Genomic DNA, 12,520 nt, shown 5'->3' with positions numbered 1-12,520 from the left:
GAATTCTGCTTGTTTATTTGTTGAACGTTTAATCCGCCTTTTATTCAAGAGCTCCAGGCGGCGTGCGTAGCACGTTTCTTTGATGATTTTAACTCTTGATACAAGCTTGCTTTGGGTTGGGTAATTTGTGAGAAGGGTTGGAACGTTATGGGTAGTATGAAACAAATGTTGCCCCTATAGTTCTTAGAATGCCTGGCTAGCATGTCGATGAATAGGACGTTTGAGTGAGTAAAAGCTTCATGGGCTTTGAAGTAAATAATATGGTAAATGGTGGTAGATTGAGGATGCTAATAGAAAAAAATATATATCCTCTTGTCTAGAAAATATCCTTTGGGTAACGAAGCTTAGTGCGCATGCTGACTCTAAACGATGAAAAAACTATGACTTTGATGTGTGATCCAGTTTTGTCTGTAGAGATCTGGATCAGAAAGCAATTTATAGAAGAACTCTTTTCTTAGCAATGTTGGCAGGATGGTTCTGTATGGGAAATTCAGAACCAGCTAGATCTGGTCTCTTTGACAAGCATTGCAAACTTAGAACAGCCCCCATGCAATATGTAGCATGTTTGGTTCCTTAATTTTATTTAATCTTTTCGAGAATGGAAATGGGACAAAATTTTCTGAACGCCTCTAAGATCTTCTGCTGTCTCCCAACTTCTACAGAAAGTTCTGTTTATCCGAAAGTACATTTCCTGGGGTGCGGATTGCACATATATGTACATAATATGAATCTAATAACTAGGATTTTATTGAGATGTGGCATAAAACTCAAGGTCCTTTACTTGGCTGCTTATTCAACAGTCTTCATTCTCATTTTAGTTTTCCCTGACAAAGAATTCATTGTCCAGTCTGTCCTTGTCATACCATTACATCCTGCAAACTTCCAAGTGTGCCGCCCAGAATAAATTATGCTAATTAAATATTTGTGCAAACTTGGGGTTTTAAAAAAAATATCAGCAAAAAACATAGTGACATTCTCAGGCATTTGAACCTAAATACGAGCAAGTACTTCCTTTTAGGCTTCCATTTTATTTGTTTTCTTTATCCTGCCAGGTTTAACTTGAAGAGTTCAGCTAGAGAAGAGCAGATGGTGAGTGTTGCCTCATGTTATCTACTGCTGTCCATTTTGCCCTGCTGTGATGGATGAATGGAAGCCTAACCCACAAGGCAAGCCCTGGAAGAAACGCAGCTGGTACCTGGCCTGGAAGTACAAGTTGACAAATCAGAGGGCGCTCAGGAGACTGTGCCAGGTGAGAAGAGGCCCCCAACGCATCCCCTTTCTGTTTAGGTAACCTTGGTAATGGAGAGCATTATATCTGGTAAGGTGATTAGCGAAGATCTTTGGTTTTAAATACCTCTGGATTACAGTGTCCAAAGGAACTGTAATCCTTGAAGTGGAATCACATGGAGGTCATATTCTTTATATAGCCTCAAGAGCATATTTACACAAATGGATGCATTGCTTTGGAAAGACAGGGTGGTGTAGGATTTTGCAAGCTAGCAGATCCTTTTTATAATGCAAATTGTCATTCAGGCAAGAGTGCAGGGCCATGAAAGCTCATGTTACAGTAAGAATTACTCAGCATGGTGCATTAAGACATTTGTATCTCTTTAATGTATCGGACAAGATCATAAGATCTCCTGAATTGGGTTTCTTTGGGACACTTACCTACTATTTTTTTTCTATTTAGTTTATTTTTCAGTCTAAAGGCCAGTTGCATGCACTTTGAATTAAAAAATCAAAAGGGTTTTTTAAACATTTACAAACTGATACCTGTGATAACTATAATACATAAGCTGTGCCCATTTCGGATGGTATGTCCATGCATGCTTTGAAAACAATTTGGACCTTTTCATACCATACACAAGAACAGAAGTCTGTAGGATGAATTAAATTATCCAGCATTTTTCAGGTTTCCTTGCAAGCCTGAAAACAATGTGTTCCCTTAGTGTTCTTTCGCCACTAATGACAAAGATATCTGAAGAAAATCATATGTTTGCCCATCTCAGACAAGATGACTAGGCAGAGTACAATAAAAATCAAGACTTACATAATAAAATCACTTAGAATACTTAGTAAATATAAATAAGATCACAAGGTTAGAATTGGTATGTTCTACTTGGTTCAGGAGATTTCCAGGCTGATTTTTTTTTAAAAAAAAAAACATGTTTTGAGGGCTTTCCAAAGGGCAAAAAGGGTTAGAGCCAACCTCACTTCAGGGGACATGAAGATCGTTTTGTAACATAATAATTTGCATCCCACTTGCTGCAAATCCCATTTTAGCACAATTTCTAAATGCATTGGACTGTAAATTCTCCACCAGCATTTTCAGAACATTGGGGGAAGATGTGCTAGTATTTTAAATCCAGAAAAACTGAGGTTGCTTTATTTTTATTTTTATTTATTTATTTTAATTCCATTTATATCCCGCCCTTCTCCGAAGACTCAGGGCGGCTTACAAGCTTAGCAGTAGCCTTCATTCTATGTATATGCCTGCTTATTAGGGCTTTAGAGCAGGGGTGTCAAACTGCTGGCCCGCGGGCCGGACGCATCACGTGGAAGCCATGCCCCACCCCATTGCCGGCAATGGGAAAACTGTCCCGTTTGACATGTGTGCCTTAGAGGATATCTCTGCTTCACAGAAGCTTCCTACCTGCATCTAGGCTGAACTTTTTTGTAGATTCATTGAAACCTGCTGTTACTACAATGTATCCAGTTTCTGCTGTCTTTCTGAACAAAGAATTGTCTTTGCCTTCACCTTTGCATGTGATTTATCACTGTATATTGATACATTTAAAACTTATGTGCATTGCTTTTTTAACTGTAACTGTTGTAACCAAAGAGTTGAATCGGTCTGTTACAGATTGTAATACACACATTGGGGTGTATTGTAGTATGTATAACCAAGCCAATTATTCAGAAGTGATGGTTAAGTTGTGCTGCATATGAAAGGAGATTGGAAGCCAGGCATAATCTAGCGTGTTGTTTGTTCTTTTGTTTTTGGCAAAGCAACTTGGTACCCAGGTACATTGGCTGGCAGGGAATAGGATGGGCAAGAGCTTCTGCTGAGAACCCTATTAACACTTGCAGAAACATCCGTGCCATTGGATATGGACAATAATTAGTTCATTTAAGCAGATTGATTGTTTCCTTTTTGTTAGGATATATGTACGTGCATCAAAGCTGCAGTATTGGCTGAGGGAAGAGCAGCAGTTCATAATTTAACCCCTAAGAACAATTAAAAGTCTTCATTAATTGATTTATCCAGTTGAAACCCTAGTGGTGCACTGAGAGAAATCATTGGAGCTATTTCTGATACAAGTTCCTATTATGGCTACTGTCTGGTTTGGTGTTTTGTTTTACTTTTAGTAATGTGCATAAACCACTGAGGACCTTAGTGGGCAGATTAACGAGGTGGGCCTATACAGTAGTTTTTCAAGGAAAGGGTATGGTTTTATAAAGTAAAAAAATTCCTTCCTTCCTTCCTTCCTTTCTTCCTTCCTTCCTTCCTTCCTTCCTTCCTTCCTTCCTTCCTTCCTTCCTTCCTTCCTTCCTTCCTTCCTAAAATACATTCTAGTGTGCAAATGATCCATATATAAAGGTAAAGGTTCCCCCGCACATGCGTGCTAGTCGTTTCCGACTCTAGGGGCCGGTGCTCATCTCCGTTTCAAAGCCAAAGAGCCAGCGCTTGTCCGAGGACGTCTCCGTGGTCATGTGGCCGGCATGACTAGACACCAAAGGCGCACGGAACGCTGTTACCTTCCCACCGTAGTGGTCCCTATTTTTCTACTTGCATTTTTACGTGCTTTCGAACTGCTTGGTTGGCAGAAGCTGGGACGAGTAACAGGCGCTCACTCTGCTACGCGGCACTCGGGATTTGACCTGCCAAACTGCCGACCTTCTGATCGACAAGCTCAGTGTCCTAACCCACTGAGCCACCGCGTCCCTGATCCATATATAGATACTTGTATATATAGATACTTGTAAATAAATGCACAAATGAACTCAGCAGACGTTCATGGAGAAAATCATGTACAGTAGTAGTTGTGATTGCCATGATCAAACACCATGGTGGATTAGCAGCCATTTTTTGTGTGACGCAAGGTAGGTTGCAGATATGCCAGTTGTTTCATATGAGACAAATGTTCTCACCTGAGGTCCCCAAAAATGAACTGAAGGGAACTGGGGGAAATCTGGGTTTTGTTTACACCCTCACCTATAATGTCACCAAATCACTTTTCCTTATTTAGACTGCTCTGGGCTTTCCAAGTCATTAAACATTATAGGACAACACAAGATAGTAAGTGGCTCTCTCAAACACAGTTCCCAGTTCTGTTTTGGATTTACTACTGATGGTTTGTGACTAATAATGGATTTCTTAGACATTTTATCTCTTTACTAAAGGGAAATAAATTTGTACTGCTACATTCTAGAGACTGACAGTGTAGCAGTCAGGAAGGCATGACTAATGTATTGCAATATCTTGTCTGGATCCCCATGTCTTAAAATAGCAAATTTAATACAGAGCTGTCAGTGCTGTGGGAGATCCAGACACCTTAGCTACATGTAGGCAAGACTCTTCAAGCTCAGGTTCCCATAGAAACCTATATGCTCATTGTGCCTTCATCACCAGAAATTTAATCATTATACCACCATACAATATGTTGTAGAAATGTCACATATCCACATAGCACTTGATAGTATTACCATATAATGAGGGGAAGACTGATACTCTTTTTCTGTGGAGATAAATTAAATAGAAGAGAAGTTGCTTTCTTGCGGGGTCGGGGGGGGGATCTTGTGTCCAGTAGGAAATTAGGAAAATTTGAGCATCTATAAGCATATGAATTTTAGGACATAAAATTAAATGATTTTAGAACATCTTGTTTGGGAAAACATTGTAATAGAATGAAGTAAAATTCATATTTTTTCAACATAATGTCCAAACGCTTTACTTCTTAATTTTGAAGCACATTTTATTTATCAATTCTATTTGAGCTTATATTTTTTTTTAATTTTTATTGAAGTCTTCTTATTTTTAACTTTAAAACAGAAAGCATTCCCACGAATATCTGATCCATTCGGCTAGCTTATTTCAACTTTATACAAAAGCTTTTTCATCAAAAAAATAAGCACAGTAAAAATAAAAGTTACTGTCCCCTTTGTCCATTTTTTAAAAAAAACTTTTCAAATCATTTGTTGGTTACATTTTGTGCCAAAATTTTCTGAATCTTTGAATCTTAAACTCTTTTTTATTTTATTAATACAGAAAAAAACTTACACTAATTAAGGGGGCAGGGTTGCTGCAAAGGAAAAAAAAATCTACCTCTATAGTAATTATATTCAAAAGTGGCTAAGAAATTAGGATGGCTGGATTTAATGTCCATAGAGGCTACATTGCAGTTGTGAGTGAAGATGGAATACTGCAGTTCTTAGCTGCTTGACTCAGGAACTAATTGCAAAAACTTTTGTTCATGCAGTTCACTCCCGAGGAGCAGCTGTCTGCAAAACAGATGGGCTTATCTCACAATCTCTTCTTGATCTGAAGAGATTTCACTGGCCAGTGTCTGCCTTCTGGCTGGATTCTCAGCTTCAGTGTTATCCCCTTTCCTTTGGAGATGACCAAGCTGCCTTTAATCCCCATCAGATATCGCTGTTGGAAATACACTGAACGTCTAAATCTTTCTGATTTCCAGCTATAATGTATTTTAGATGTGATGTGAATCCTGATCCATAGATAAAGATTAGTGATTTGGTCCTAAGATGATTGATGTGATCTCCGTGGATACAGACAGAAAGACAGAGAAGTTTAAAAAAATGCATTACATAGCATCCATAAAAATCTGTTCCTACCTGCACTAGATATACCTGGGGAAATAAAAACTTCTGATTGCCATAGTGATGGAACAGAATTTGGTTGCAATTATAAAAACTTTCTAATGCTGGTCATTTGGTAGGTAGTACACAGTTATGGTGCTAGAGCATAAAATGATGTTTCAAAGAATTGTTTTATGTTCTTCAAGATATTTTTCTTCTACACCAGGGCTTTTCAACTTTTTCAGCCATTGTACCACTTTTAGGATATGGCAACATCTGAGTACCACCAGTCGCCTAGCAAGGTGTCAAAAACCTGATGACCAAAAAAAAAGGAAAAAAGTGATGAAGTACAGTTAGTCCTTGACTTACAACAGTTCTCTTAGTGACTGTTCAAAGTTACAAGGCCCCCCCCAAGCCACAGCTGAGCAAGACGCCTGCCTGCCCGCCCAGCGGCGTTCTTCCTCCTGTCCGAGGTTTTCATTGTTGTGAGCATTTCTGTTGAGGATTGGCAGCGGGGGTGGGGGAGTGGGGTGTTTGGTTTTTATTCCCCCCCCCCGTCTGCTGGGTAGTTGCAGCAGGCTTTGGTCACTTCACATGACCCTGGGACACTGTGACCATCATAAATATGAATCAGATGCCAAGCATCTGAATGTAAATCACAAGACCCTGGAGATGCTGCAACATTCCAGCTGATCGGCGCTTCTGTGCTCAGAAGCACCAGGATCAGCACCGAGCTCCAGCTGGAGCCTGGAGCTGATCCTGGTGCTTCCACTGAGCCCTGACAGCCCCGAAGAAGCACTGATCCTGGCGCTTGCCCTGAGCCCTGACAGCCCTGCAGCTCCAGCCATCTCTCGCTCAGGCTTGTGTGGTGCTGCCACCGTTTCAGCTCATTCCCCTCCCCCGCTACCACTTTTCTAGGATGGTCACGTACCACCTGCCAGGTGCCAATGTACCACAGGTGGTACCTGTGCCACAGGTTGAAAAGCCCTGTTCTACACTTGTCATCCAGGTAGCCACACATTACATTTTCAAGATTTAAAATCGACCCATAATCCATAATGCTCTACTTTTAGGACTGTTCTTAAAAGAGAGCAAACAAGATGATAGATTGAATAATAAGAGGCGTTCTGATTTTATAGCTATAATTCAGTGAGCTTTATTTGGCAGTTTTCTCTGAGATAGAAAATAGCATAAATCATACTCATTTTGTGCAGACAGCTCTCTTCTCAGAGACTGTCCCTTCGTATTACACAGCCTTTTGTTTCATGGATAATATAATGTGCGTGCTCCACTAAGAAAATCTTGCTGCAGTTTGCACCAATGCTGTGACTCCATATTCCTATCAAGTAGCTTGTTTTCACTGCCCTAAAATCTGTTCACAGTTTGTCAGGGAAGGCAGCCTTTGTGAACCTGTTGTTGTATAAATTCTTTTAGGTTCACCTAAAATAATGGAGGTGAGAGGTCAGTGTTATATTTTAAATGTTATGTTGTAAGGTTGATATTAAACGAATGCTACAGGTGAATGCATGACATGATGTGCTATTGTCACAACTATTATTAAGGTACATGAATGCAGTTCACTTAAAGAACTGTATGCCATTTATTTCTATTAATAAATGATGGAAAACATTCCATATTTATGTCATATGACACTTAATCCAAAAATTGATTTCTATCTCCAAAAGTCAGCAGTTTGGTTTTAAGGAATGAACAGCTGGCTACTTACTATAGAAACCTGGATATAATCTGCAGGAAACTCAGTATTTTCCATTATTTCATCCTTATGCATGATAAAGGAAGTACATGCTGCACAATGAATGAAAGGCCCACCAGTACACAACATGAGACAAAATAATTTAGAGGAAAATAGGGGTAAATGGAAGCAGGAACTAAATTTCATCCCTAAATAACAATGGGAATGTTCAACAAAGAAGTTCTTGTCATTCACTTTTCCAGTCCTTCCTGTTAAGCCTAGCACAAAAATCTGTGTTTTCATCACGAAGGCGTTCTAAGCATCAGGTTTTCCAAATCTATTTTTTTTTTCTAATCTAACCAAGGAGGCTTTTGCCTTACAGATGGGAGCAGTCCTTTTCTTGCTGGTAACTGTTATTGTGAACATAAAGTTGATCTTGGACACTAGAAGAGCAGCCAGTGAAGAAGAAGAATCAGCTCAGGATTATGGTGAGCCGGAAATGTGATTAGACGGTGGCATTAGAACGTACTGTGTGATTGGTAGTCACATTCTGGGAGAAATGGAATGTTCTAGGAAACGTAGACTGTTCTGTGATTGGAGAATGAATTTTCCATGCAACATTACCTAACTCCTGACTAGAGAATCCCTTCCCATATTTCTAGTTATAGGAGCATTAAACATGCTCTAAATTTTTGATAGTGTTGCTTGCAAAATAGTTTTTGATAGTTCAGAGAGAGAAAGACACTGTTTCTTAAATATATGAAACTGGACTAGTAATACCTTCCAGACCTTAAACATTTCCAGGTAAAATTAAGCAAGTAGGCCATGGTTTATATTCTAGCTTTTGTAAAAAATAAAAAAAGGAGAATATTGATTTAAGTGTCAAAGGGAAGAAGAACCGGAAGATTGGATATCTTGTATTTACAAATGAAAACTGAGTAATCAAAACTAGTTTAACCAGGTAACCATTAAACTAGAATTTTAAAATCAAATAACACTCAGTTGAAGCCTTTAATCTTATGCTGCAGGCTGTTAAAAGCTAAGTGGAAGGAAAATGTTAGTTTGCTTTTTATATAGACAACATGATGTCCTTTGGGACACATCAAATGTTCTATCTGTGCTTTCATGAATAAACCTTACCAAACCTGTTGGTATACAGCTAGTCCTCGTTGGGTGACCATATTTGGGGCTGGCAACTTGGTCGTTAAGAAAAGCAGTCACTAAGTGATACGCCAACTATGCTTACAATCTTATTTCAGCTTTCCTTTCTTTTAAAAACCTGAGAAGGTTGTAAATGTGAGAAAGGGTCACAAAGTTATTTTTTTTCATTACTGTCATAATAGTGAATGATCGCTGTCAGAGGTCGTTGCTAAATGAGGATATATGCGCTATACCAAGGGTCCTCAACCTTGGCAACTTTTAAGACTTGTCGACTTCAACTCCCAGAATTCCTCAGCCAGCTTGAAGTCCACAAGTCTTAAAGTTGCCAGGGTTGAGGGCCCCTGTGCTATACAGAAGCCCTTTCAGAATGTTCATAATTTATGGGGAGATTGCCACAGGATAACAGCATTAAACGTATGGCCATAAGAATCTCTCTCATTTCCCAGATGAAGGTTTGCAGAAGCTAGAGATTCCTCGGCGGCCTGTGAGCAGCAGAAAAGTTCTGGACATTGAGGTCTATTCCAGTCGCTCCAAGGTTTATGTTGCAGTTGATGGGACCACGGTGAGAATCTGCATTGCAGCTGTAAGATGCAACAATCAGGGCAATAATACATTCTCACATAGTGTACTATGAAGCAGAGCACAGCGCTTCTTGAATTGGAGTCTCTTCCTGCATTATTTGACCGTGGGTGTGGATGTAGGTGTATTCAGACTTCAGTTTTACTGCATCCTGTTAAGCCACCAAGCATATTTAGAACTAACTTTAAAATATGAGTATGCAATGCTCATTTTGTGTCTTTGGATGGCCTTTTATTTTTTAATAAAATATCTAGGTGAATGCATTCGTGATGGAAGAACAATACTATTTTTTTAAAAAAGAAAGCAGTCTGTTCATTAATAGAAAAGTGAGCGCATTTTGTGTGCTTTTTGCAATTTACAAGAGTAGTGGTTTTGTAAGGAATCCAGGAAAGTTATGCTGTGTTTTCCCTGCATCCCCACACATATGCATCCCCACACATATGCATATTGTGAAACAATTTCATGAGCTGCTTTCACCTTATAATACTTTCATATCTCATCTTCCAAGTATAAAAGCTGACTATAAAAGCTGACTATAACTCTTTCCAACATGCTGGATAATGTTCTGAGTAAAGAGCATAACTAAGTTGCAAAAGGTAGTTCAGAGGGATTCTGGGTTACAAACATCACTGAAGAAAATTTCTGGAAGAAAATGATGTTCAAGAAACAAGGGAGGACTGACAAGGATAACAAGTGTGAAAAGGATAGTTTGGTAACAATTGCTTTTGTTACTGTGCAGGTTTTAGAAGATGAAGCCCGGGAACAAGGCAGAGGCATCCATGTCATTGTGTTAAATCAGGCTACAGTAAGTGATGACCTAAATGAGGCCAGTGTGCTCCTTTTTCCTGACAAAAAGCCAAAGGCAGTGTGGAGTTTCTTAACATTTCCAAAAAACTAATCATCAGTCATCACTGAAGTCCAAAAAAGCTGTATTTTGGAATAGATTTTTTTCCTCAGAGTTCTTGATTTTTGGTCAGAGTTGCAGAAAAGTCTTTTAAACTCCACTGAAGGTTTTGGCAAGTTTCTAGACCTCTAGAACTATGCCAGGCCTGTGCTCCCCCAAACTAATGCTAAGTGTAAAAGGAACTCTTGGTAATAAAGGCAATCCTTGACTTAAGCCCAGTTGCTTAGAAACCATTTGAAGTTATGATGGACCCTCCCCCCCAAAATAAAGGGGGACTTATGAACTGGATTCTGCCTCCCTGCCATCATGTGACCACGATTTAGGATGTTGGTTCATTTAACAACCAATGCAAAAAAGGTTGTGAAATCAGGTGCGACCCACTTAATTACTGGTGTAACATAAAACCATAATTGCAGGCTCAATTATGGTCGTAACTCAAGGACTACTTGTATGCTATCCTTCAAGCAATTCAGTGAGCTTACCATGGGTGACTCCACACCCCAACTGGCTATAATAAAAAGGTGCTTCACCATTCTGTATTCTTAGTAAGTTCCTTTACGGGGGGGGGAGGAATTTCTAAATGCCAGCTTCCTCCCCTCTTTCTCCATAAGCCCATAAGATGCGTGGCTGGGAAGACCTGCTTTTATACCCAGTGGACATTCCCTGGCATTGAGCTCTCCACAGCTCCCTGAATGTGACAGATGTTCTGTTTTCTTTAAGAAAATGAATTGAGATAATACATACTGAGATACAGTGTTGTAATGGGGAGGAGAGGGCAGAGATATTTCCTTCATTGGATTAATTTGGAAAAAAGTGCCAGATGTTTTTAAAATATTTCCTCTGTTGGGGACATAAGAATTATTATAAAGAGTTGGAAGGGGCCATAAGGATCATCTAGTCAGAATATTTGCAGTTAGCAGGAAAGCCAATTAAACCATCCATGACAGGTGACTACTCAGTCTCTTCTTAAAAATCTCCATCAATAGAAAGTCCCCAACCTCTGTAGTTAGACCATTACATTGTTGTACAAATCAGGAAGTTTGTCCTTATATTTAAACAAAATCTGGGATGTATCCTTCCCAGTAGCTGACCTGCTGTACATCAGTGTCTCAACTGAAATTCAAAAAAAAAAAAAGAGTTGTGATCCCAATATATTTGGAAGGTCACAATTTGAGAAGATGCGATCTAACACAATTATGGTTGTTTTGTAGGGCCATGTGATGGCAAAGCGGGTTTTTGACACCTATTCTCCCCATGAAGATGAGGCCATGGTCCTCTTCCTCAACATGGTAGCCAAGGGTCGCATCCTTATCTTCACAATTAAGGTAAGTTGAAATTGGTGTTTTTTATGTATTTACTCTTAAAAGGGACGTGGTGGGTCATTGGGTTAGGACGCTGAGCTTGTCAATCAGAAGGTCGGCAGTTTGGCGGGTCAAATCCTGAGTGCCGCGTAACAGAGTGAGCGCCTGTTACTCATCCCAGCTTCTGCCAACCTAGCAGTTCGAAAGCACGTAAAAATACAAGTAGAAAAATAGGGACCACTACGGTGGGAAGGTAACAGCGTTCCATGCTCCTTTGGCATCCAGGCATGCCGGCTACATGACCACGGAGACGTCCTTGGACAAACTCTGGCTCTTCGGCTTTGAAACAGAGATGAGCACCGGCCCCTAGAGTTGGAAACGACTAGCACACATGTGTGGGGGAACCTTTACCTTTTACTCTTAAATTATGACACACTAGAAAAGTAACAAAAAACAAAAAAAACAAGTTTTACTATGACATCTTAATACAGGCTATTTATTTATTTATTTTGCAAAAAATAAAAATGAAGCTTTAGCTTAAAAGAATTGAACAGCATCCAAAGATTCTTTATGGTCAAAGGATATATAAATCACATGTCTGGATTAATATTGTGGGATTTCTTCCTTTTCAGGATGAGGGCTCCTTCCACCTTAAAGACACAGCCAAGAGTCTTCTGAAGAGTTTAGGGAGCCAGATTGCAGCTTCTCTCAGCTGGAGGGACATGTGGACATTTGTGGGGAAGAAAGGAGGTCAGGATCAAGCTTGGGCAGAAATCTCCCGGGGAGAAAGGGATGCAGGAGAGGGCTTCTGGTGGGTTGTAACTTTTTCAATGAGAAGAATAATGTTAATCAGGCAAACGTTTGGCTCTGTTCTAGATTCTTGCTTTTCATATATTTATGATATTGGAACTTCTCAGACCCACTAAATTGGAGCATGAGAAGCTGAGGACTTTTTCTGTTAATAATATGGGGGAGTTGGGCATAGGCAACTGCAATTTTTCATACCTAAACCAATTTTCCCTCTTCTACAACAGTTGAGGGTGTCTCTATCACCTCCTATAGAGG

At 39.7% G+C, this 12,520-nt stretch overlaps 1 protein-coding gene across 1 annotated transcript in view; it reads left to right on the top strand.

Moving 5' to 3' along the window:
* POMGNT1 (protein O-linked mannose N-acetylglucosaminyltransferase 1 (beta 1,2-)) overlaps nt 1-12,520 on the top strand; it is a 32,845-nt gene that overhangs the window by 520 nt on the left and 19,805 nt on the right. The window contains exons 2-7 of the mRNA XM_083358673.1: nt 1,053-1,249; nt 7,893-7,998; nt 9,118-9,233; nt 9,990-10,055; nt 11,366-11,479; nt 12,088-12,205. Coding sequence (XP_083214799.1) covers nt 1,139-1,249; nt 7,893-7,998; nt 9,118-9,233; nt 9,990-10,055; nt 11,366-11,479; nt 12,088-12,205 — 631 coding nt within the window. The 5' untranslated portion in view covers nt 1,053-1,138. The remainder of the gene's footprint in view (nt 1-1,052; nt 1,250-7,892; nt 7,999-9,117; nt 9,234-9,989; nt 10,056-11,365; nt 11,480-12,087; nt 12,206-12,520) is intronic.

Source organism: Vipera ursinii, assembly GCF_947247035.1.
Source record: "Vipera ursinii genome assembly, chromosome: 3".
Classification (NCBI taxonomy): Eukaryota; Metazoa; Chordata; class Lepidosauria; order Squamata; family Viperidae; genus Vipera; species Vipera ursinii.
The sequence above is the reverse complement of the archived record's forward strand: the minus strand, read 5'-3'. Positions and strand labels throughout refer to the sequence as shown.